Genomic DNA, 27,184 nt, shown 5'->3' with positions numbered 1-27,184 from the left:
AGCACATACAGCTTGCTTGTGCTTTGCTTGTACAACGGTTTCTTGATTTGAGTGTTATAGCTGTTTGTTTTACAACTCTACTGGGTAAAGTTGCATTCTGATAACATTCGAGCAAAAAGTAAGAGGAGTAATGTAACACCTTCCTAATATTACAGATTTTTTCCCCCCTCCAAACAAGTTATCTTCATCTTCGGCTAAATATTTGCATTTATAAATTCCAACAAATCAGTATTGTTTCCTATTATTTTATAGCTTCCAGTCTTTCTGGGTCTCCAAACTAAAGCACAGCTTAATATACAGCATCTTTCTTCTGTACCACACAATCAGAGTACCTTGGAAAATGACTCGGTATCGTTCAGAGGACAAACATTTCAAGAACCATGCAAATGACAGCAAGCAAAGGAAACAGACTAACTTATGCCCCCATTGGGTTATCAAAATCTAGACAGAACTGTATGGAAAACTCCCATAGATTTAATAAGAATATACAGGGATATTTGGGAATGTTTGTTAAGCAAAGGCTTGTCATGCTGTAGTAGCCACTAATCATTTGGAAACAGAAGATAATGATCACCTGGGATGTAAACCAGGGGCTGTATATTCTGTAAGGTACAGTAGTATCTGCTGGTTGCTAAACTGAGGTATTTGAAACTGGCTTAAGCTGCCAGGATCAACACTTGCCATGTATAAATCAGTGGAAAAACTCTGTCTCACAGAAAGAGCTCCCTCTCTTCACTATATGGAACATGCATCTACTAGACCAGGTTAAATGGTATACATAACAAATCTAGACACAACATTAGCCAGGATTAGTCAATGCCATTAAGCTAAACTAATAAGGAAGTTTGGCACTAGGGATGATTGAATGTACTCTTAAGAGACTTTCAATCATTCAGAACTACTGTAATATGTATGCAAGTGGTTACCTGTGCATGCTAGTGTTTTTATAACCAGAATGGGACATTGTTATAGTCAAATCAATATACTTTATTGCTCATGTATCCCATGGCAAACCTTTATTGTAAAAAGATGCACATTAAACCACCAGGATCTGGAATGTGGTGGTGGTGGGGGGGGGGGGGGGGGGGGGGACCATTCAGGTATTTTGGGCTGCTATAAGTCTGAAATTGGCTGAGGGAGAATGGAGGTCTTGTTTTAAAGAAGTCTACCATGAAAGACCAAGATGCATTAAAAATAGCTTAAATATAATTGTATTCAATTGTCCACCTTTCTTTTGTCCTTGAAGCTGTTTTTGATCATAGTAAGTGGAAAATGTGACCTTTCAACTCTGCTGGCTCAACCTGCTCTGAATATATAGACAGGGTGAGTAGGAGGAGGGACAACCAAGGTTTGCCAGATGATTTAAATGGAATGAGTCCTATTCAGTCCTAGGAAGTTAGAATTTCCTAGACAAGCTCACTGGTAAATACAGATATAGAAAATAAGACAACAATAACTCAATATTGGTTCAACAGAACCCAGAACCACTCAAAATAACTTCAGCAAACATCATCAAAAAGACGTTCTGGTGAAGAAAATGCAATTTTTGTGTTGGACCCAAACCATGAACCCCGTCTGACTCCATGGTCTTACCATCATGATTCCAGTAGAGAAGGTGGTGGGCCTGACAGTCTGCCGCTGTTTTTCCAGCTCGGTCTCTAGCTGGGCCGCGCGATCCTTGTGCTGAGCCAACAGCAGGGTGGCAGGCAGCTGGGAGCTTTCCTGTAACACAGGGATCAGTGTTCAACAGGAGGGAGGGCAAGGAGACTCATCTCTTCAAATTCAAGAGGTCTTGTCCAAAAACTCACTCTGAGCACTTAAAAGATTAATGCTCGTTTTCAGGGATCTGATATCGAGAAATGGGATATAAGCAAGATGTTTTACATAATACTGGCAATAAGTGTTTTTAAGTGTCGTGACTATATTCCACTTGTAGTAGGTGGAAGTCAAGCGTTTAAATTTTAGTGGAGGATCATTGCCAAAAAGCTGTTGATACAAAAAAAAAAAAAATCGATCATCGCTGCCAGGTCAGCAGAACAACGTGAATAGTTTCAGAAATAACATTAGAGGAGAGGGAATTTCTAAAGATGTTCTGTCCCCATATGGTTTTCATTTATTTGACTTTTTTTAATAATTTTTAAAAATTTCGGTTTTGTTTCTACAGCTATGGCCAAAAGTTTTGCATCTCCTAAAATGTTAAGATTGAGACATAATAAACAAAACATAAAAAAAAAATAAAAAGTATATGAACATCATTTAGATCTTTTATTTAACATCATGTAATCAAAGAAACTACAAAATTATATCGCAAAAGTCCACCGGAAGCCCTAATAGTAGTACAATATTTCATGCTAGATTTAGAAATGTCACATGGAAAACTACAAAGCGGTATGTAATTTCAGTATGTTAACATAACATTATTCAGTAGGTTTTATTCAACTTAATGAAGCAAAATGTGTTCATTCTAGAGGATAACAGAGCTTAATAACCTCCTACTGCTACAAGTTGTACAGAGATCTGAAGTGACTATAATATAGCAAACATTATTATCTTAATGCTAAACTGCACATGGTTGTGGAGCACTGTAGTTAAATAACAGATAGAGATTTATTCAGTGAACGTTGAATAATTACCTCTCCAGAGTACAGATATATTGTACACAAGAAGCTTGTAAGGCTGCAACACTTCAAATGACATATTTAAAAAGCACAAAAAATTGTTACAGTACTTTTTCATAAATGTTAGCATGCAATAAATGTATTTGAAGTCCTTTCCTCAGCTAGTCTAATGTGTGCATTCATTTAAAGATCTCTGTACAGAGCAATAATGCACTCCTAATGAAAAACAATAAGATCCCTGTCTCCAGGCTGGGGTAAGGAAGTATGGGATCCTGGTGGAATTTCACCATAGAATTGAGATCATTGTTACAGCTCTAGAACAAGGACTGTGGGATCTTTAACACCCTCACGCCAGACAGGACCTGGGTTTTACATCTAGCTGCCTCTAGCAGCATGCTGGCTGAGGCACTGGTAGAAGGAGAACCTCCAGGTCACCCCTGGGTAGTGTCTGAGACAGGGAACTTCTGTCTCACAGCCCATCACTGAGAAGGCTGATTATTAAACCAGGGCTTTTTATCTCAATGTTCCCTTTTGATCGATTATTCAGAGCATGTGAATCGATTACTCTATTTATCACATATATTAAAAGTTCCATATGATATGGAATTATAGTAATGCTCTACCCCAAAAACATCCAGCAAGTTCAAAATTCCTTCTCGCAGGAACTGGAATTGGGAATTGATTTTAAAAAGGAATTGGAAATGGAACTGAAAAACAGGAATTGACCCCAACCCTGATACTATAGCTAACACCCATATTTGGCATATATATTTTTGTATTTATTTTTACTGTTTTTTTTTTTGTTTGTTTTTTATCAAGTTTCACAAAAGCATTCTATTACATGATTAAAGGACACGGACGTCCGCATTCTTATAGTGTATGTGTTCCTGTACAGTCTTTTTTTACCAAAAAAATAACTAAATTTAGTAACCAGTAACCAGGACCATAATGCAAATGGACATTATAAAGTTGCAGATAATACAGTACAATGTTTTGGAAGGCTACTATGACAACCACAGAAAAATACATTTTTTTTTATTTAAATAAACCCTTTTAGATAATATTTTAGATTTTTAGAAATAACAAAAAACTGCTGTCAAGAATATGAAAAAATAAAATCAGTAGTTACTCAACTTGCTCTTTCCAGCAGAACTGCAAATCAGTCAGTGGAACTATCAATAATAAAAAATGCTTTTGATTTTGAATTGCCATTGTGCATAATTAAGTGATACTGGAACCAATGTTTTTTTTTAAAACCTTTATAATGAAATGTGTTGTTTTTGTGATACAGATAATAACTCTGCTGTTTATTATTTATTCAACAGCGGAGGGCTTTCTCCAGTTCAGTGGCTAAGCATCGCAACAACCCCAAGCTTAGAAGCAGATGCACTTTTCCTTAATGGGGCCACATGAAAAACAGGAAAACACAAGGGTAGGGTTCAATCACACCCAGCTGCGTTAGACACTGGGCAGTTGGACACAGAGGCATCCTAGGCATGTTAGCTGCCAATCACTGCGCTTAATGGAAGAGTTGTTTTCTGGGACTTCCTAGCTGGGGAATGCAGGGAAATAAATTTTTAACAGAGAGAACCCCACCCGTAGATTTGAGGCTACACTGCCAACAGTAATACAAAATAAATAAATAAATCACAGCCACAAACATGCATTCGCTGTGATACACAGACAAATAATGATATAAAAAATAAATACATTTAAAACATTTTTTTAAAAATTTAAAAAATCACTCTGCAAAACAGATACTAATCAATGGCAGACTTTCTAGTCTTTGCAGACTTTGTGAAACTTGGAACAGCCAAACAGTTGTGTTCCGTCACATTTCACCTGGGAGAATCTGGACTTCATTCACCTTCAGCTCAGAACAATGAAACGACTGTTGTGCCCACATACTCTTTACCAGCAACTGAGCAACTCTTTTAAAAGCACCACGTTAAAATGACAAACCAGAGAAAGCATAATAAGCTGGTTCAGCCACAGAATGTTATCTGCAATTAAAAAATTAAAAAATATGCTTTGTAGTTTTTAGTTATATAAAAGCACAAGCTTCTTACACAACATAGCCAAAAAACTCTTAGAGAAAAAAAAACACAGATATTTTTGTGGAAATCTGTTGTAGTTTGCAACTAGTTGCATTCTGATGACAAAAAAAAAGATTAAGAAAAACTCCCTGTTCCAAAGACTACTTAAAACAAAAGATGTCTGTTTTAACTTACATTTAAATAAGATGCTTTCTCAATCCAGACAGAATGCCATAAAAACCCACCTCACCATTCTTGAGTGCACATATCCAAGTCTCTACCACATCTCCCATAGGGAATTGGTATAAACAGTCTGTTACTTCAAAGCAATACTGCAATAAAGGGTCAAGTGGGTTTAAAGGAGGAAGTTTCATGCAATCACCGATTCACTCCTTCACTCTTCTCAAGAGCGTATGCTGCTGTATCAACGGAGCTCCCCCAATCTAGGATTTATAGAGATGGTTTTTCAATGTTATGTAGAAAAAAGCATTTTGGACATATGCATTCTGGGCATCTAAGTCTTACCTGCCCTTAGAGTTTACCCTATAGAGCGTACCTATAGAAAAACAAACACTACAGGGGTTTACTATGACGACTAACACGGCAAAAACACAAAACATGTAAAATGTTGGATATGAGATATCAGCAAGTTAAAGTGGAACCAAAGAATTATGCAAATCTACCATTTAAAAATAAATAAATAAATAAAGAAATAAATGCTGTTATGACTGTCTGTCGTTGAACATTACTCTCTGGGTTAAAGGTGGCAGGTTTTTAAAGGGAATGTTTTTGAATTAAAAACGGAATTGCTCTTGGTATCTGGAAGACACTCACCAGCTCATCCAGCAGCGCCTGCTTGTTCTTCTTCTTGGCCAGGACCTGCCGCTTCTCCTCCTTGATCTGCAGCAGTCTTCTTTGCTCATTCTCCTGCCTTTCCATAGCTAGCAGCTCCTCCAGCTCCTCCTGCTCCCGAGTCTGACACAAAGAACCCCGAATGAATGAGTCATTTAGCAGACGCTTTTACCCAAAGCGACTTAGAGACTAGAGGGTGAACTATGCATCAACAACTGCTGCTGCAAAGTCACTTACAACAGGGCCTCAGTTTTACGTCTCACCCGAATGATGTTAACCAGGGTGATAATGCTTTCAAACTAAAAAGATTTTCGCTGGGCTGAAGATCTTTACGTTCTTTGCTCACATTTTTATTATTTTATTTTAATTTGGTTCATGGTACATGGAGATTTTTCAAGCGAAAGGATGTCTCCACTTTCTTCTTCCTGGTACCATATCACTTGGTAAAAGAAATTTTCCAAAAGCTATAGAGTGGTTCTGGAATAAAATATGTAATAGAAGCCAAAAGAACAAGCAAAAAACAAAATCATGTACATCATAAATATTAGGGTTGGGAATTTCATTTTATTTTATTTATTTATTTATTTTTACATTTCTTAGAATTAATCTGAAGACATATTGTTAACAAAGGGCTGTGGTTTGATATATCATCCTAATGCTATCAATCTATTTAAACTGAAGTTGGTTATTTTAATATATGAATCATAAATGTAGGTTGTCGTGCTGCTTCTACTTAAACGCATTCTTAGTCCTGTACACAAAAAAAGCATGTATGAATACAGAGACTCTGGATATGTATGGAAGACCCAGTCTCCAACTTCCAGCAACTGTTTCTACTAGAGTTTAGTGTCAATGAGGAAAGTGAGGCCTGATTTTCCATACACAGTGATACTAAATCTTGAATAAGATAATATATATATATATATATATTTTTTTTTTATGAAAAACAGCTACTGACCAATTTGATTTTGTTCTTTTGAATGATTTCTTTGTTCTCTCTCTGGTATTGCTCCATCATCTGCTTTGTGTTCTCTAGGTCCATATTATTTGTAAGGTTGTAAACTGCAGAGACACAAACCAATGCAAATGATGAAACAGATATATCTTAGCCTAGGCATTAAATCAGAGAATCTGGCTTGAGGAGAAATTACAACACAAAATCAATAGACTCATGACAGGAAGTGCTGGCAAACTGCAGTTCTGCTTTGATGGGAGCTGGCCTGTATCTTACTCACTATCGCAGTGAAAACAATGTATTGTACTAAGGCTACAGAAGCATCTGTAAACATATCATATGCACCGAACTTGGGTTTCCTCTTATCTCTAGAAACCAAGGAACGTGTTTATTAAACCTATGTTAATAATACCTTTACACTTTACAACAAGACAGTCCTCTAACCTTTTTTTTAATTTTATTTTCTTCTTATTTTTAAATGGTACCATATCTGATTCACTATCAAGAAGAGCTGGCAAATAAACAACAGTAAAATATAAAAGGTCATTGGAGATCAGATTGTAAAATGTAAAACTGTATAAATTGCAATACTGGGCATATGACAAATAAGTAATAAATAAACAAATAAATACATAAATAACTTACCAATTTCTTCAATCAATTCAAGATAGTCATTGTATTCTCTGAGACTGGGGAAATCAGAATCATTCTTGTTGTATCTAGAATTGCAGGACAAAGTTAAAATTAGATTACCGTTGTAAAATTGTACATGCTGTGCCATATCACTTTTATTCAATCAATATATCTAGAGGACAAAAATGACAGGAAGGAAAATCTGCTCTGTATCTTGCACATTTTCATGATTTATAAATTCAGGGTTGATATAGAATAGGAGTGCTTGTAGAAATAGCTTGCTGTTGAATGAAACCCACAAGAATGCTCACTTGTGAAAGTGTAGCGCTTTGCACTTGAATCTATATTTTCTTTTTTTACATGATAATCTGTTTTGATATGAGAGTGATCCTGGTTTAAATTCTGAATGTGAACTAAACTCTAAAACTAGAAAAAATCAAAGACAAACGTCTGTGTTGGTTTATCATCTGCAAATGCATATATTATTTAAACCTTTGTCAGGACTGCAAAGATTTGCTGTGAGGGCCTTTTTGCATCAGTAATAAATAACATCGGCTGTGAACTTACTAAGAAGCCACTAAAACGTCTTTCAAATACAACATTTTCACTGCTGATGTTTATGTTTTCCAATCAAAATAACTGCAAAGGGGCGGGGGGTTGGGAAGGGGGGTGGGGGGGTGACTCTGCATACAAAACAAACATTTATATTACCAAGAACAAAGAGAGTTCAGATTAACAACACTTATTATGTCCCTTATAGAGGAGTATGAAGCTACTTCTGCACAGATTTCTCAATAGGCAATGCATGCTGCTCACATCTTTAAGACTTTCTTACGGATTTCCACTTCCTTGTCTATTGCAGGGTCTTCGAAAAGCTGAACCCGGAAGTTGCTTTTCCTGAGCGGGGTGTCACACTCCTGGCAGTTTCCAGAGCCGCGGATAAACAGCATTTCCACACAGCTTTCGCATCTGAAACACACAAACACAAGGGCGTGAGCAACAGCCAGCAACATCAGAACCATGCCCACAGGCTGCAGTGAACAATGGTAAACGGCTACTCATTCCAGTCTCCTTACTAACCCTGTAGCCCATAACATTCCTGCCATCTGTCTTGGATAGTTTCACAACTGCAGATATGAGAGATTTCCATCAACTTAAATGTTTTTATTGCTGTGCTTTATGTAATTTTAGTAGCAGAAAATTGTATTACTGTCAACTGCATATTTGATGCTGTCCAGGAGACCACTATATGCAGAATCATTGGAAACCAGCTGGAAATTGTTCTTCTTTACTCTTTGATACTTACCACCTCCATGTATTAACTACTGGTAACACAACAGACCAGTTGCTGTAACTGGAACCATGTATGCATAGAAGTAAGTACATCATTAATTATGCAACACATTGTGGTTATATATTATTTTATATCCATGAGAATATTTTGTTTTTGATAAAAAAGTTAGATGACTTGCATAATATTTATTGTGAAAATCTAAGGGGGGGTGGGGGGACAACTAAAGACTGGTGGATCTAAATCCTGCGACTTAAAATTCTGACCAATTTGGACTATGTACTATAACACTATTTCCTTGACATAGAGGCTGATTGACACTGATAATACTTTACACAATGGGCAATAATCACATGCCTTCCAGCACGTGGAACACACAACTGCAAATAATTTGAAACAAACAATAGAAACACTGGGTTCCTATACCTTTAGGGCTCTTCGTGTGGACAGGACTTTTAAGCTTCATTTGGTTTTCATGGCAACAAGACACACTTGTGAGAGAAACAATGCTGCATCAATCACCAATAGCTTCTAAAAATAAGGGTCCTGACAGTTATAATCCAAGCCATCAAATCAAACTATTGTTCATTTGATCCAATATTAAGTTTTCATGATGCCCAATGCTGCAACTCACGTGACACAATTATTAACAATGCAGGGGCTTAAGTGTGGTGGTGGAAAACTAGCTATATATTTAGTAATAGAGCTTCCATTTGATGCTAAAGCAACAAAACTGCAGAAACACAAGCTGGAAGACACAACAGCGTTTCACTAAGAACATTCACTCTGTATTGCAATGGTCCTGGATTCCCAGTAATCCATACTTTAATGCTGCCTGTTGGGAATAGAAAGACTGTATTGGGTTTGTGGCTGTGGATGTAGTTAGAGTTACATCTTTCTTGATAACTCATGCCCACAGATTCATCCATACAATGGCTGCATTCAGAACATATGCCTAACAAAGTGTTAAGGTCTGGTGAAATGGGATGAAGATGCAAAGGGGTGATAGTAAAAGATGTGGGTCAGGGGACTTGCTGGAAGTTTAAAACAGTGGGCAACACTTTTAATCTTAGAGCTTTGGTAGCTGTTGTGCTACTGTACTACTGTAGCTCAGTCCTGGAGTACCCACCCTCTTCAGTGCTGAGCTATGTGAGTGAAAATCCCAGAGAGTTAATCTCCCAATCTTTAAGGCTGGGCTGCAGTGCTAACATATGCTTTTGCTTTATCAAAACATCAGCAGGTTTAAGCAGGATAACATTGAAACTGTGAAAATCTTGCAAAGCCGGCAAAATCTATATACTTCACATATGCACGGACCTAAGGAATTCAAACAAACGGTTGAAAATATAAGCTTGCAAACTGCTTAGTCAGTAAGAAAGTACCTAGCTTCCCATCTACAGAAATCGAAAATCTATTTCCCAATGGGATCCATCCTGCTTTGAAGTCTGATTGCAGTCAAACAGAACTGAGGCCCAGTTCAGAGGTGTGCAGTTGAGATGAGCAAATACATTCAACTAGGCCTATATCTTGACAACCAGTTTACAAACTGGATATCTGCTGCCTCCCAGATAAGATTAGCACAGATTCAGGGTACCCAATACAGTACTTCAGGACTGCCAGCCAAGAACCCCACTGTTTCAAGCCCTGTCTGTGTAATGAAGCTGTGGGAAAGAGATCACTTCTCCCTTTAGCAGACAGCATTCCGGGAGCTCAGCAGACATACAAAAACAGTGGCTTAGTGTCAAAATGTTCTCTTCACACGACTGAAGCATGTGTAGTACCTTTCTACCATGTGAGAATTGCACTGTCTTGCTACAGTATTTCAGAGACGGCTAAAACATACAGACACTGAGGAAATCTACTATGGTTTGTGCTGTCCAATACACTACTTGTTTACGATGGGTTGTACTGGATTTAAATACCAAAGGACATTGCGTGAGCAAGCATAGGTGACAAATAAGTATGTAGCAACAAATATGAAAATAAATGTGCGCTTGGTTTAATTTTAGAGGATGGCCATTCCATTTTTCCCTTCCAGCTGGGCATTCGTTCAAGCAGCTCATGAACTGTCAGCACTGTCCTGCATGCAATATCAATCAACCACCAACACAATAAACAACCACCGGTGAATGATGAGCCCATGTGACTTTGGCTCTGTTCCTGAAACAGCTAAAAAAAAAAAAAGAGCTCTTTATTTTCGTAATCTTCCACAAGATCAACATTTCTGTCGCTGGTTGCTGCACTTAGACACGTTAATATAGACAGGTACAGCCGTGGATACATTGTGATGGCATCAGGATTACATTTCAAACTATTCTACTGTCGCTTCATATTGAAATCTTAATTACCTGACAAAAGGAGTAGGTTGTCTTAAAATACCTACTGCACAGAGTTGGGGGCTGAATGCAGAAGTATTTATTTTTATTACCAAAAATGCCATAACAAAATGAATCAGTGTTGCGCCAACATGCCACAAAGGGCAAAGGAAACTGCCACTAAGGGCAGACCAAAAGCTAAACAGTGGTCTCTGTGCCATTTCTTTTTGTAGTCCTCTTGCTGGGTTTAAAGGCTCTTTTATGATTTGCAGGTTTATGCATTATGATTTGCATGCTCGCCAAAATGAGATTATGTAAAATAACTACCACGGACTACCTTGAACATATTATTCATATAGCAGCACGGACATTTCAGTGATATTTTAAAAAAGAAAAAAAACAAAAAAATGCATTAAGTCAAGATCTGATCACCACAACCATGTATTTGATAAGGTTATCATTCTTCAAAACTAAACTTCAAGAACAAGTGTTCTGAGACACACAGTAAACAGACAAACACATCTCTACGTCATCAGTAACAGATTGATCTGATGATGAGCGATTAAACAAAACAAATAAGGAGATGTACATAAGAATACCACATAACACCGGTATGTCTAGCTGGGAGGGAAAAAAAATCACACGTAAAGTTTTTCAGTAAACCTTACAGTACAAGAATGCCTAATTATATGTAATTATGATTGAAAATGGAGACAACAAAAATGTAAATATATTTAATTAAACCATCAGTTCTAAACGGAGGCATTTAATAAACAATAATCTATATAATTTAAAACACATACTGCATTTAAAAACGATATTTAAAAAGGTGTTTAAGCCCTTAAAAGTTAAAGATTCACACTTTGTATTATTGTACATGTGTTTGTTTTTTTTAAAACCATAATCAACAGTACCAAATGACTTACAGTGTATGTCCACAGACATTAACCATTAGCTTCAGAGACGGGTTCCTGTATTTGGTAGTTTTGCATCGCGGACAGCCCTGGTCGTCCATTTTTTATTGCCTTAACTGATATTTTTTTTTAAAATAAATTAATTTGCTTTCAAATTACTGTGTTTCGGAGACATCGCCACACTAGCAGCCTCACATTAAATACATTCCGAGTTGGAAACAGTGTGCGTTCGAAGTAAAGTTCCGGCTTTTTGTTTTGATTTCTGGGCTTCCTTGTGTGTGTGTATTTGGCTTGTGCAAGGATCGAATTACTGTACATGTTTCTTATTAAATAGAATGTTGCAGAACACATTCATTTGCAGCTCAACAAAACAAGAAATGTGTACAGCATGTTGACCTGGCAGTTATCTTAAAACCCCAGTGGAAATTGAAAAGCAGACGTTTTTGGTTAGCTAAGCATTGTATTGCATATCCTTACCGGGTGATTATAAACAATGCAAGCTACTGCGTATAATTTACACGAAAGAAGAAATGCTGTAACAGAAGGTGTTACATTGAGAATTCTTCAATGAAATACTGTGCATATTTTCGGATGTAAATTACTGTTACTGACTGTACTACTTATAATTTTTTTACAATCATAGTACTGTATGTATTCTATATAAATCTGTCATTTAATGTGTGTGTGTGTGTATATATATATATATATATATATATATATATATATACACACACACACACACAATGGATTATGTTAAATTGGTAATTGTTATAACAATACGTTATTATTTAAATTAAAAAGTAGACAGGTTATTGGAACTGCAACAATGTTTTTGACTTGTGTTATAAAGCTCTAAAGTGTATCTGTAATACTAATAACTGTTACAATGTATTTTACAAAACTACAAAACATGACTTGCAACATTGTAGCAATGTAAACACCAAACTCCAATATCTATGATTTTTTAAATTATTATTATTATTATTATTATTATTATTATTATTATTATAAAAGTATAGATTTATTTCAGATTTAAATGAAAACCGCAGGTAACAAAAAAGTGAATTGTTAGTCCATGCGTGTCTTGTCTACACTTCAAAATAGGGGGGGGGGGGGGGAAATTACATAATACTTTCCTGAAACAATCTAGCCGCCCTGCAAAACTGGTCATGCACGTTCAAACGGAGCATGTATTAAATTGATAGGTTACATCTGTCTTTATCCCAAACTATGTTTACAACGTAGGGGAAATGATGGGTTCTATCTTGATGGACGACCACACCCAACCCCTTTATACATTATAAATGTTGTCATTTACAATTATTGCATATTTTCAATTTAAGGGCTGGCAAATGTATAGCACATGTAGCCCGATGCTTGGCGTTGTCTCATTTTTGTGGTGTTGCGGTTAGCTATATCAAAATTCTCAGTGTAAACATTTTAATAGACAGCATAGCAAACAGATGAATATGCTTATTATTTCTGGTGGGAATACGTAAGCGCCAATTAATATGACATTATGCTGGTAATCCTTCGTTCTGTCTGAAATCACCTTGTACAGGTAAGCGTAGTGTTCTGTGTTTCTGATTGACATCTCCTGTAGAAGTTGTCTGCGCTGGATTCTACTGGCTCCTCCCATGTAGTGTCTTGTCGGCGAATCGGATCGCATTCCACAGCCAGAACCCCCTTCCTGCTACAGTTTGCTAACTAGAAGTCACGTTGAGTCAGAGGAGAAGGGGAGAGAGCTATCCATTTACAGCAACATCTGATAGTTTGTGTATGGCGAACGGAAACCTGATCGGCTAAAGCCTGCCGAAACCAGGAGGAGTGACTACCAGGAAGCATACAAAAAATGTCTTCTTCCTCAAGCGAAGTCATATGTGCAAATGAGATAAAGAAAGAGAATGTTAGGACGGGAGACTCGCAGGAGACCACGAAACTGCTAGAACTGGATTCCGCAGCCCTGTCTATGGAGCATGCAATTTCAACAGCTGAGCAGCTCCACAATGAACTTTTGGTTAGTGCTACTTCTGCCCTGTCGTTTTCCCCAGAGCAAGTGGCTTGCGTCTGTGAGGCTTTGCAGCAAGGTGGTAACGTGGATCGCTTAGCCAGGTTTTTGTGGTCATTGCCCCAAAGCGACCTACTACGTGGCAACGAAAGCATCCTGAAAGCCCAAGCCTTGGTGGCTTTCCATCAGGGACGATACCAGGAACTTTACAGCATTTTGGAGAACCACAGTTTCACCACCTCCAACCACTCGTCCCTGCAGGACCTGTGGTACAAGGCTCGGTATACAGAAGCGGAGAAGGCTCGGGGGAGACCTCTGGGAGCTGTGGACAAATACAGGCTGAGGAGAAAATACCCGCTTCCCCGGACCATCTGGGACGGGGAGGAGACGGTGTACTGCTTCAAAGAGCGGTCCAGGAACGCGCTGAAGGAGCTTTATAAGCACAACAGATACCCTTCTCCGGCCGAAAAAAGAAACCTGGCGAAAATCACAGGGCTTTCATTAACTCAGGTCAGCAACTGGTTTAAAAACAGGAGGCAGCGGGACAGAAATCCGTCTGAAACGCAATCCAAAAGGTGAGCGCAAACCTTTTTTTTCCCCTCTTTTTGGTGAGGTGCTGCAATATGGCGCTTTGCTCTACCTCTATATTGTTCTGTTTGTATATAATAAAGCACAACATACATATACGGAAAGTGCATTCTGTACTGATACGGTGCACATAAAAAAAAAAATTAAAAAGTTTTCCTAAGAATCTGGACGGCGAATGAGGCTATACCATACAGTTTGTATTGCGGCTTCGCTATTTTTTGTTTTGACAGAGTTAATCATTTACAAAACTAATTGAAAAAGGAAAAGCATGGCATGCACTCGCTGCTGTGTTTTGAAACTTGATTCTGTCCGCATTCAGATCGAATTCCATTAGAAGTCTAGATGGATGACCAGGTTTTGCTAACGCGCTCCGTTCCTTTCTTTATCTGTTTGCTTTATTCTGTTTTTGTTTTATTTATTTTTATTTTGTTTTGCTTTAATCTTAGTGTATAATTAGTTTTTTAAAAAAACATATGAAGTATGCATTGTTTATTAATTAATGATCTAGTGTATGTCTTGACTTTCTAGTAAAAGTTATTGCGCTAAACCTACAGGCTATTTACATTTATGAATCATATTTGAAAGTAATACACTTATTTTCATGTTTGTTTTGTAATCGCCATTGCGATAGGCCATGCATGTTTTATTTAGGCAACAAAACAACACACGTTATTTTATTTATTCTTATAGATCCTCACCGACCTAATTAAAACGCGTGAACCCCGTGAAGTGCGATGTTCAAATAAAGAACACAGATTGTTGATTGAGAGTACAGTATTCTCTTATCGCTCGTCTCATGAGCACCTGGTGGGGGTGACCTCCCCTTGCAGGCTGAATCCATTTTTCTTTCCGGAGTTGATGTCATAAATTGCTCAAAGGCATTTTGGCTTCTAGGACGCCTTTGTAATAAACTAGAGCGTCTCATAAATTCGGGAAGTCAAAATCCCTTTATAGGAAAACCTTGATTAATTAATTGTTTTATTTGTGTGTATGTTTGGCGTCAATGTACAACAAAATAAAATGAGATACTTGAGTGAGAACAAAGATGAAGACTTCGTATTTCTAGTATATCCTGTAAAAATGCTGTAGACGAAGTCTGCTTTATAAAGCTTCAATAGACTCCTTTGTATGAACTGTTTCGGTTTTAATCAAAGGGCTGGAAGCTCATCTGTTAGTGTGCGTAAAGAGCATTTTTGAATAGCCACGGGCTATTCATATAAAAAGGAAAAGTTCCCCCCAACTATATATAATATATATAATTCAGAAGTAATTTTCTGAGATTTGATACATTTCTCGTTAAGAACTGATTTTGTTATAAAATATTAAGTTTGTGACTGATTGAATTAACATGTAAGTACAGCTATGGCCCACAGTTTTGCATCACCCTATAGAATTAACTATTTTGCTTCATAAAGTACCGCTTTATAATTTTCTATATATAACAAAAAACTGTAACATTTAAAAATCTAACATGAATTACTGCACTGCTATTATGGCTTCCGGTAGGCTTTTGCAATATAATTTTGTAGTTTCTTTGACATGTTAAATAAATTTTCTGAATTACGTTCATGGAGATTTATTATTATTATTATTATTATTATTATTATTATTATTATTATTATTATTATTATTATCATAAAATTCTAGGTGATGCAAAACGTTTGACCATAGCGGTAGTACACCGAGTACTGTATTTCTAAAGTTAAGTGCGTTGTTTTTTTCATTTGTTGTACTAGGTGTGTCTGTGGAACACTTTCTATACCGAATGTGTGTGTTTTTTTTTTAAATAAACATCATAAATGTAGACGCATGCAGGGCATTGTCATTGCCCATTTGTGACTTGACGCAGGACTACGAGTATCACAGTGTACTGTTATTGCACCAAATGGTTCCAGATTGTTTATAATCCTTTCAAGCCCCCCTTCAGGCTATCTGCAGTTAAAACCTGCATCATGAGAATCGAGGATTTTATTTTGTTTGTTTTTTTTAATCTAATTTACACTCAGGGATTAGGGCCTTTTGCCCATGCGGATGTAATGTAAATTCCACAAATCAATCAGTAAATGCCTCCTTCACATCTGCAGATTTTTTTGAAGGACATGCATGTTTATAGTGTGAGTCTGTAATATGCAAAATCTAGTGAAAAATCGATTTACTGATATGGAAAAACAGGCATTCATTTTCTAGAAGCAAGTTTTAAAGTTGTATATTTGGGACTCAGAGGGTCCATGATTGTGTGTGTGCGTGTATATATGTATATATATATATATATATATATATATATATATATATATATATATATATATATATATATATAATGTGTATATATATATATATATATATATATATACACAAACACACACCTGCAAATTAACCAAATCCAAAGAGATTTAAATTTTTTCATAAATTAAACTCATTTCAGTTGTTAGTCTGCTACTGATATTTGATTAAATCTTAAATTAAGGTTGGAAGCACACAAACTGATGACAAACTACATTTCTTGTACTTGAAGTGGAAAGATGCATACATTCATAGTTGTTGTATGAAGCGTGTTGGAGGTGACCCTTATCTACAGACTGGTGTCATAATGATTTAATGAGACAAAGTGGCTTGGGGGGGGTTTCCAATCAGCTCTGTCAGAAGTGATATATACAGCAATGGCTGTATATATGTAATTAACTAATTTTGCTTCATAAAGTCGAATGAAACCCGCTGAATAAAGTTACGTTAACATATTAAATTACACACCACTTTGTAGTTTTCCATATACTTAACGAAAAACTGACAAGTGACATTTTGCAATCTAACATGAAATACTGTACTACAATTATGGCTTCTGGTAGACTTTCGTGATATCATTTTGTAGTTTCATTGCTTTACATAAATTATGTTCACACATTATATATATATATATATAATATATACATTTTTTTTAAATTGTCTCGCTCCTAAAATTCTAGGTGATTCTAAACATTTGTCCATAGCCACAGTCTCCATGAAGCAGCACAGTCAGTAACTCCAGATCTTTTTTGTTTCTACAGCGAGTCTGATGGCAATCACAGTACTGAAGACGAGTCGAGCAAAGGGCATGATGACCTCTCCCCTCGGCCCTTGTCCAACTCGTCGGACGGGATCAACCGCCACCACCACAGCAACAGCATCTCCCTCACCAGCACTACAGAAGGCATGGTCATTCAACAGATAGGGGATCCAAAAACCTCTTCTGGTTCACCTGGTTCAGTGTTCAATAGGAACCTTGTGACTGCTAACACTCCTTCGGTGTTCCTTAATGGGAGCTCCTACATTCAGACGCCAAGTAACATCCTCTTCAATGGACTAAGCGTGGGAGGAACCCAGGCCATTGCCTTCAGCCCGCTGAGGAGCACCAACAACATTACAAGCAATGGAGAGATCATGCTGCACTCGTCTGATGAGAAAGACTTTAAGCTCCTCAATGGACCTGTGACTAACTCTGCCATGTCTTACAATCTCACCACGTCAAGTGCCTCCTTCCCAGCAGCCATTAATGCCAGAGATATCAAAATTGGAAGCTTACAGACCCTCGCTTCTCAAGAGGGAGGACCTGTAGTCACTTTTACAACATGCAATGGACCCCTTCAAGTCAAGCAGTACAGCCTTGTTCAAATCCCCACTGCTGAAACCAGTGGGCAGATGGTCAATGGGAACCTTGGGCTTCCACCATTACAAATGCCTCCTGTCTCAACAGCACCTTCCCATGGTATGTTGTTTCCATTAACCTAAAACTACCACTAGCTTCGTTCAGAGAGCGAGACCCAAACGAAGGGTGTTCAAGTGAAATTCCATTCATTCGGTTTATTTGCTTGCATGGGGACTAGTTTTGAGGACACAAAAAAGAAAAAAAAAAACAAATGTGACTTTTCTGTAAAATAAATGTAATCCTGCTTAAATCTAAATGTAACTGGAGTACTGTTTATGTAAGTCGCTCAATATTTGACGGATTACTATACTGTGCACTAATTATGACAAGACTTTTGTGATAGTTTAGCTTATCTGCGTGTCGGTTTCAAAAAATGTAGTCCATTCAATTTGTCACATACACCCTGGAAACTGAGGGTCATCCTGTCAAGTCATCCACAAGTATGAAAGGTGACCTGTATCCTTGTAATGTAATATATTCACAAAAGGGCAGGTAGTCTGCTGCTTGGATACTTTCTGTGTATTTAAGGCAGTCGCTCATAGTGTCTGAACTGATCTGGCATTGGATGGGATATGTGGAAAGTGCACAGTATGACTCACAAGTTTAAAATTCACTCCAGTGACACACACAAACAGTATGGCTATGTGTTTACAGCAGGTGCCTGGGTGTTAAATTAGAGGTTAAAATTCTGCACTACATTATAATATTTTTTTTATTTTCTTGGCTCGCTGCAGGAGAAGAGGGAGAGTGCATATCATATAAACAATTTAAAAGGAGTTATTGATTTTCTACTTGAAATCCAGGCTCACGCTTCTAATTTTCGCATCACAGTACGGTCTCTGCTAAGTGCATTTGAAGTTTAATACGTTGTGTTCTGATGTGAGCCCTGCAGAGTCTGCTGTACTGCAGTAGTATCTCAAGGTGAGCTTGTTCAAGTCTAACATGCAAATCCCTTTACTGCCATTACCAGCAGAACACAGAAGCCACTGAAGTATTTTGATTGTCAAGGTGAAAGATCTTTAAGCATGTTTTAAATATATCAAAATCTATTAGAAATGCCCACTGTTTACTCTGTGATGGCTCATGAAATAGTGTCAAATAGAAAAATAAATGCCAATTTCAGAGATGCACTAGAATGTTTAAGTAATACAGTAGCACACTTTAAATAAATTAGTAAATACGGTCCAATGTGTCACCCTTACAATATACATTAATTGGTGTTGCCCCTCTTGCATACAGTTCATAAAAATAAACTAGATGTGCACTTAGGGGATTTGATCTAGGTGCACACTATAGTTAAATGCTTTCACCAGATAGAATGCAAAAGGTTGCACAAATGTGATGCAGAATATAATTTTAAATTCCATTGTTATCTTCCTTTTAGGTAACATTTTATTAAGCAATGCTGCCACTGGACAAGGGGAATCCTTCTCCAATGGGCCATCCTCAACAGTGCAGCAGGGCAAACTAGTCCTGTCCCCTGTCCAGCCTCGCACTGTGCTGTACACGGTCCCAAACACACTGCAGGGGGTGACCTCCATCAAGCAGGAGCCAGCAGAGGGGGGTTTAGTGTTTTCTCAATTGTTGCAAGTCGATCAAAATAGCCAGCTAAATGTGAATGTGTCTTCAGAAAACCTTTCCAGGGCCTGTGCACAGACTGTGATCTCGCCTCTGAGCAATGTAACGTTGAACCAGAATTACTCTCTGGTGTCGCCAGCTGTCCTTGGCTCTTCAGACCCTTTGAACTCTAACAGCTTAGTGAGGCCCTCAGCAGTAGTGTCTAACCAGCCTGTCTCTGTGGCAGCCAGCAACCCACCCAACGCAGTGTCTGTGGGCAACACTAGCTATGCAACTCTTCAGAACATCCCTCTGATCTCCACGGCAGCTCAAGGCCCACTGACCGTCTCTGAGTCCCATCTGATGCTGGCCGCAGACCGAGGGGAGGACTCCTGCAGATCAGGGCAGCATCTTTCTCAAGACTTTAGCAGCCAGCAAGTCACAGTGCAGCAGCTGGTTCCCACACTGAAGGGCAACTTCCTTTCAATTTCAGAGAACAAATCGAGCGAGGAGTTCATGATGCTCGACTCCAAGTCAAAGTATGCAATGAGTGAAATGGTGAGAGTCATCTGTGGAGAGATGGAGACGGAAGAGAAACAGCTTGCAAAACTGCAAAACGTCCAAATGGATGAAGACATCAGTGATATCTAACTTTTACTAAGAGATTATTAATTGCAGACAATATGACTGTTTTTAGCCTTATACTTTTACAAAGCTTTTAGACAACTCTGTTCATTCATTTCTGAATTCTTATAATATTGACGACCTACAAATCAATTTGCAATACGGACAAAGTTTCATGGTTCTACACAGAAGGTAGCATATATATGATATCAGATGTACTGTAATCTGTATTATTTCTAAAGGGAAACCTCTCTGTTTTTGAACCAGGGTGTTAAAATAGTCTGTTTTTGTCAGAGGTTATAGACTGTGTACCTCTTTATGAACCACTATTATTTTTATTATTTTTTACTGTAATTTACCATACAGGAAGATAACGGGAACTATACTTGTTGTAATACCTTTTGTCAAGTAAATTGCAGCCTTTCTGAAGGTATTAATGACTCCCGTGGTTTAAAGATTCCAAGTTTGGGCGAATACTTCACAGAAAATAATTGATTGTAAAGTCAGCGTTATTGTATTTAGTCCAATGTATGTATTTGCATTTCATGCATCATTTTATAATTCAATGGATTACTGTACTGCTCATTTAATTTAATTCTCCTACTTTTATAGATTGGTTTTAATGAGGCTGAGTAACGTAAACAACAGCCCGTAAGCAAAAAGGAGACCGACACATGCTTTAACCAAAGGTTAATTACTTATCTAAAGCGGTATCTGAAAGTTGTGGGGTCTAAAGCCCATTAGGAAGTAAAAAGTTCTGAAACCACAAAGTTAGGAGTCAGTGCCCTGTAGACAGCAAGTGTGTGGGGTGACCAAGCAAAGAATCAGACACAATATGTATGTAATTATTACATAAAAAAAGAACTAGACAGATACAATCTTCATCTGAGCAATACATTCACAGTACGTTTGTCATGGCTCCAAGTTCAGCTTGCAGGAGACCTGCGGTTCACCCATTATTGACCTACCGTCCTTTGTGTGGATTTTTCTTGATACTTTGTCATGGAGAATGACTTATTACAATTAAAGGTGCCTTTTCTACTATCAGTAAACGTAATCATATCCATCCAAATGAGCTTCTCCACTTGCGCTTGGATTGCTGCTTCACTGCAGGGGAGTGTAATAAAGTAGACCTTACAGCTGTGATTACACTTTACTTTTACATCTTCCAACACGACTTTATTGACATAGCTGACCATAAGGAGCCCCTTTAAAGACAGACCCGAAAGCAGCCTGTTTACCACCCCCCTTGCAGTGATTTGTAGCTTGCTATCCTGTGGTCTCCATCCGTTCTATATGCAATATACCGACCTGAACTGTAAAAAAATAAAATCAGATTAGAATAAAATAAGGTTTCTATAGGTTTTTTTAAATACATTTTATATGCCGGCCTTACCTGTAACTATGTGAGCTTTGAGAATGCAAGGCATTGAGATAAATATGTGAATCTCTGTTAAGAGACGGATTTCCCTAAAATGTTTTGAATATGCAGTGTATAAATGTTTGTTTTTATGTTTTCTAACTGGAAAGGGGGTTCTTTCTTACTTTGCATGGTTATCTGAATTTAGTCCAATACACCAGTGCTCCGATTATGTGCCTTATATCTTTTTTACAGATGAAGTGATACAGTTGTACAATGTGTGGGGTATGGGTAGAGAACAGGAGGTCTATACTGCACTACTTGGTGGTGGTACACTGAGCATACAAGGCAGCATTCGTGTGCTCTATTGTTATACCAAAGATATCTTTCTAAGGGTTTGTTATGTACTGTAATAGGATTGTATGCCTGAAATGTTATGTCATTTTTTTGTTTGTATTCTGAAATGATGTGAACTTATTTTTCTAAACGCTATACTCAATAAAACTTTATATTTATACATAGTTTGATGTTATTTCTTCTGCTTCTTCATATATGCTATTAGTGTTCCTTAAACATATTTAGGATCTTGGGCAATTCATTTATTTGAAATTGTATTTTAACATTTCCTGAAAATAAACAATGGATGTAGGCACTTCTTTATCTTTTGCATCTCGATTATGTGTGTATGACATATTAGAACTTATCTGTATAGGCATTAAAATCATTTGACGTATGTAAGCAGTTGCCAGAAATGTTCTTTACAGATTTATTAAGTTTTTTCATGTTAGGCCGTGGACAGCGTGGTTAGTGATTATTGTTTTGTTGGAATGTCATTGCACCTCACCATGTGACTGTACCTTTCAGAGGCTTCGGTGCGTGAAAAACTGCAGGTAATGGACCTATTGTTACCTTTGTGCAAGTGAACTAATCTCCATAGGCATCAGATTAAACGACTTTCACAATATCAGATAACACCTTAATATTAAAAAACAAGTAAGCCATACTTCTCGGGCACCAGGAAACAAACAGAAATCCTTTAGAGAAATAAACCGCTCACTTTGATGTTGTTGACAGTTTATTTGCTGATGGTTAGTGAGAGAAAATGCAGCTAGTTTCTCTTTAGCCAAACATTACATTTTCATAATGGTGCCACAGTTAAGTAGAACAAAAGTCGATGTGAAATGCAGTTGGACTGTTGCACTGAGATCATGTGTGTTTCTAAGGCTCTTTGTTGCTTTTAATTATAGGAGGGTCTTAGGAACCATTTCCCACTTGCCTTCCCTTTGTTCTGTGTTCATAAAGCATGCCAGTATGTACAATGCAGTCCTTCAATATGATCTCCTCTTTCTTTTGTTTTAACAGAAAATACTGCATTTCAGTTTTGCTATCTACACATTTTCAAAATAAATGGGCAAACTGCTGTACACCACTCAGACTTAAGCAGTGCAGCATCTTGTGTAGTAGACCCAGAGACTTCTGTGCTTTTTCAAATTATATCCATCTTCCTCTTTTGAGATTGGAAAGTGGTTAACCTGATTATAGTTCATCAATATTCCGGAACTTTGCGGTATGAGAATGTTTTGTTGCATAAATTGAATAGGTGATGACATCACTAAAAAGAACTGAGACAAGATACCTGTGTGTTTCATCAAGCATGATTATTTGGGCTTTCATGTGACTAAGGTGTCTGTATTGTAGAGGCACAGAGACAAATGCTGTAGATATTTCATTACTGTTATTTAAAATGTCAACATTAGGATAGGTTCTTGATATGTCAAGATCTCTTTTTAAGGATGTCCCAAGAGGCAGCAGGCAGATATCCTCATTATATTCTTAAACAAACAAAGACAGGATCAGTATATCCTTAAAATAAAATGGGATCTCAAATCATATGATCATACACATCAGCAGAGTCCATTACCTTTGCAAAAACAACTTGTCCTCAGATATACGCTAGCTTTCATGTAAGTCAATAATGTCCCGGACCTGAGGGTCTGTGAGCAAGGTAAGACTTCCATACGTAACAAAGAGCATGCTGTACAGATTAAGTGCTGCTAGAGGTCCTTTGCTGTTCTTTATGGTCACTCTGTAGATCCTTACAGCAGATGGCCAGCATGGTGCCTGGGAGCCAAAAACATACTGAGTGGATTCGCTATCCCAGATGTGCCTGAGTTGGGTTTCATCTTTAGTCTATTTATTCAGCTTACCTCAATGTAAAGCTTGTCAAAACAACTGATGTGCAGTTCTCGCGCTTCTGTGAATCTCAGACCAAATACACCAAAAAAAAAAAAAAGTATTAAACACTTTTATTGCATTCTTAAATTACACATAACAAAAAAAAGTTTTTTTTAAGGAATAGTGATGCATCATTTTTTTTTTAAATAAAGAAATAATATCAGTATATATATATATATATATATATATATATATATATATATATATATATATATATATATATATATGTGTGTGTGTGTGTGTGTGTGTGTGTGTCATAAATAACTTAAGGAATACCTACTCCACCCATACAATTTGGCTAACCTAACTTGTTAATATGTAAATATATACAATGTATTTATTTTCTTCTAGGGCAGAATTGTATGCACTTGGAAAAAATGGAAAAGCCTTTTTAAATGTACCTTTTTTAAAGTAGGTAGATGACATTTAGAAAATGAGTCTAATTCAAGGTGAGGGTTCACATTTGTAACGAAATATCCTTTTATTCCATTCAATTTGAAGTCAGTCTTTTACACGGAAACTCCAGACATCGTTTTGTACGCAATTTTAAAAAGTGCACAGTAAACCACGAACAGCCCGCCAGTAAAGAGGGAACCCCCAGAACAGAGCTTATTAAAAGGGCTAACCTTTAGCCTTTTTAAAATTTCAAAGCTGACATTTAATGTGTTGCAACAGACTGTGTGCCATATGTAATATGACCTCAGCCATACATTGCTACAGCCCTCCTGGCATCACTAATGAGGGGTGAAAGGTTGTGTGCTTTTGAGAGGTTCAAAGACCCACCACTATTTCTGTATACTATATTTTTTTCATGCGCTGTTGTGAATTATTAGAATATGGTTTAATTTAAGTAAATCATGACATGTCTTCAGAAATATGTATTTTCAGACTGTAGGAGGAAGTCATCCCACATGCAAACCATGGGATTAGTCTAAGTGAAAGTATGGAGTTCCTGTTCCCTCAGTCAGGACCTTTTGTTGCTGAGTAGGCCTACTGTAATGTATTCACCGTTTCCAACATATGTGTTTCACATTGAAAGGTAAAACTATCTGTGTAGCAGCAAGGCATTGTGCTGTTTAGAAAGTTTTAGAAAATGTACAACCTGTGGTTATCTTAAATAAACATATGCATATTATTAAATATAGGCTTCAAGATTCAAAACACTGAACATGGAATTTTCCAGTTGGCTATACTGTATAATTAGTCTTTGGCATGATGGGAAATAATATTTATTATTATTATATTTTTAATGAATTTACTTTTTTTTTTTGGGGGGGGGGGGGGGGGGTGTTGTGATAGTGTGTATTATGATTAAAACCGGTCACATACTGCTAACCAAAACTATATTTACCAGGTTACACGAAAGTTCAGTTAGAGGCTACAGGTCTCATTACACAAATCGGGTATCATATTTTTCAAAAACTACCAAAAAGGTTTAAAGTTTCTTCTGTTGAATGTAATTGAATTGCTGTTGTTTTTAAATGAAACAATGCGCTCAACACATGTTCATTGCTTTATAAAAAAAAAAATGCTGCACGGCACTTGCCTCACTGTACGGTTAGACCCATAATACAAAACGAAACATATGCGCGATTATACTTAGTGTGGATTACAAAGTGTGACCAGCAAATTCAACAGATCTTCATGGAGCTGATGTGTGTATGTGTGGGAGAGTTTGTGTGTGAATGGATCTGTGGTTAAATAGCCCGGAGCCTCACAAACTGTTGGTCTTTGCAGTAATGGGAGAGATATGACAGCTGGAAGGCCACTTCATGATCTTCACGCGCCACACTGGTCAAGTGGTATAGGCCTATGCCAGAAATGAACCCTTCTTTGTTACACGAAAGGGATACTCTCATAAGATTCTCTAATGGCTATTGTTGCATTTTACATTGTCTGAAGACATTTAAGCCTGACAGTTTCTTTCCTTGCGTTAAAAGCCACCTGTCTGCTTTTTCTCACATGCTCGTCAGTGTGAATGTCGCTTTTGTATTTCCCTGGTTCAATAATGCCTATCATGAACATTTTTATATATATTGTTCTGTGTGCATCGAGCACGCATGCAATTTTAAATGTAATTAACTGCTGACACAATTACAAGGCAATTCATTGCTGGTGGTGTGATTAATAACTCGTGCTCGACCCAAAGCATTTTTAACCTGTTCCTCTAAAGAGTAAAACTACAGAATTGGTTATGATACATCTCCTTCGATCTGTGAACCTATTTTTGTTTTGTCTTTGCAAATGACTATGAGATGCCACCCTATCTATATTGCTATTATGAGGCTCGATGTCTGCTGAGATGAGTAAGATTTTACCACAATACAAATTTCTCAACATTTTACCTAGATTATTATTATCATTAGTAGTAGTTTTTCCCCATTGTAAATCATCTTTAATGTGTTGTGATACCAAAGCCTCCAGTTACAGTATTCTGCCCATGTTTAAAACACAGTGTGGTAGTGATGCTGCTGCTACCAGTTCTTGTATTAGTGTTGAATGTTGTACTCCACGGTATGTTGCTTATTCATTTAGACTGTCTGCTAGAAAGGTACCATGTTGTTGTGTATAAACTGGCGCCCTCTTTCTGTAAAGAGCATCACATTACTGTAGTCCATCTTGCGCTGGCCTTCATGCACAATCCTAAAGGAAACAAAGCAGAGGTCGTATTAAACTGTCGACAGTGCTCATTTATACATATATTCCAATTTCAACTCAAGCTATCTGGTAAACAAGCCTATGTCAATTCGTAATTAGGAGGCTGATATAGCTGCGTCCTCGTACATTAGTTTAGTTTTTATTTAATTGTATTTCTCCAGATTCATCTAAAAAAAAAAAACTCTTTCGAGATGCAGGCGATTCTGTTTGCTTGTATGGCGTAATCTGCTTTCCTTCAATAAACTAGTTTAGAAAATCATTATGACGTAATCAGCTAAATATCGGGCAACAACCCTACTCTTGCCCTTTCAATAAACACATCATTGGTTTGGTAGGTATATAGGCCTGTGTATAAACTGTAGGCTGTACAAAAAAGGACAAAAGCCTGCATATTATATATATATATATATATATATATATATATATATATATATATATATATATATATATATATATATATATATATATATATATATATACCAATCAATAGATGCGCAAACTAAGAGCTTATTTTTTTTTTCTTTAATGGAACAAAATCGAATACAGTCAAAAAGCATGATCTAATTTTAAAAAAGACAGGAAATGATATTAAGTAGTTAATAATGTCTCGAATTACGCTAGATTCGGTTATCGAAATCTTCTGCTGTCTTTTATGCCCTTTGGCTTCATCCATTTATTGAAATACCTTGTTTTGTTATTTTACGAAAAGCGGTTTAAAAAAAAAGTAAACACAAGGAGAGAAAGTGCTTAGGCCTACTATTAACGTTTTAAAAATAGCCATTTTATTAATTAAGCCATTGGTGTACTTTTTTTTACAGATATATTGATACGAACTGTGTACAATATTACCAGTTGGACTGG

General features: G+C 37.1%; 2 protein-coding genes across 4 annotated transcripts in view; one reads left to right on the top strand and one right to left on the bottom strand.

Annotated features, from left to right (window-relative positions):
* The window catches only part of LOC117425253 (CDK-activating kinase assembly factor MAT1-like), a 45,557-nt gene extending 33,701 nt beyond the window's left edge, over positions 1 to 11,856 (bottom strand). The window contains exons 1-6 of one of the 2 annotated variants that reach the window (XM_034905954.2): positions 11,627 to 11,855; positions 7,911 to 8,063; positions 7,107 to 7,180; positions 6,465 to 6,568; positions 5,489 to 5,629; positions 1,594 to 1,722 (exon numbers count right to left, since the gene is read on the bottom strand). In XM_034905954.2, coding sequence (XP_034761845.1) covers positions 1,594 to 1,722; positions 5,489 to 5,629; positions 6,465 to 6,568; positions 7,107 to 7,180; positions 7,911 to 8,063; positions 11,627 to 11,715 — 690 coding nt within the window. In that variant the 5' untranslated portion in view covers positions 11,716 to 11,855. Of the gene's footprint in view, positions 1 to 1,593; positions 1,723 to 5,488; positions 5,630 to 6,464; positions 6,569 to 7,106; positions 7,181 to 7,910; positions 8,064 to 11,626 lie in introns of both variants that reach the window. The other variant, XM_034905955.2, reaches the window with a different exon arrangement.
* Positions 11,857 to 13,185: 1,329 nt separating this feature from the next.
* LOC117963850 (homeobox protein SIX4-like) lies at positions 13,186 to 21,947 on the top strand. 2 transcript variants are annotated; one of them, XR_009307715.1, is made up of 4 exons: positions 13,186 to 14,197; positions 17,252 to 17,949; positions 19,274 to 20,790; positions 20,846 to 21,947. XR_009307715.1 is itself a non-coding variant. In XM_034905310.2 (3 exons), the coding sequence occupies exons 1-3, from the start codon at positions 13,467 to 13,469 to the stop codon at positions 20,095 to 20,097; spliced, it is 2,253 nt and encodes a 750-aa protein (XP_034761201.2). In that variant the 5' UTR covers positions 13,186 to 13,466; the 3' UTR covers positions 20,098 to 21,947. The 2 variants fall into 2 exon arrangements, 1 of the variants encoding a protein (XP_034761201.2); XM_034905310.2 differs by having other exon boundaries at positions 19,274 to 21,947.
* Positions 21,948 to 27,184: the final 5,237 nt, after the last annotated feature.

This window comes from Acipenser ruthenus, chromosome 18, assembly GCF_902713425.1.
Source record: "Acipenser ruthenus chromosome 18, fAciRut3.2 maternal haplotype, whole genome shotgun sequence".
Classification (NCBI taxonomy): Eukaryota; Metazoa; Chordata; class Actinopteri; order Acipenseriformes; family Acipenseridae; genus Acipenser; species Acipenser ruthenus.
The sequence above is the reverse complement of the archived record's forward strand: the minus strand, read 5'-3'. Positions and strand labels throughout refer to the sequence as shown.

What these genes read in the sequence shown, in the direction of transcription:
- LOC117963850 (XM_034905310.2), top strand. Translation starts at nt 13,467, where the DNA reads ATGTCTTCTTCCTCAAGCGAAGTCATATGTGCAAATGAGATAAAGAAA. An exon ending in TCTGAAACGCAATCCAAAAG is followed by an intron (nt 14,198 to 17,251) that starts GTGAGCGCAAAC and finishes TTGTTTCTACAG; the next exon opens with CGAGTCTGATGGCAATCACA. An exon ending in CTCAACAGCACCTTCCCATG is followed by an intron (nt 17,950 to 19,273) that starts GTATGTTGTTTC and finishes TCTTCCTTTTAG; the next exon opens with GTAACATTTTATTAAGCAAT.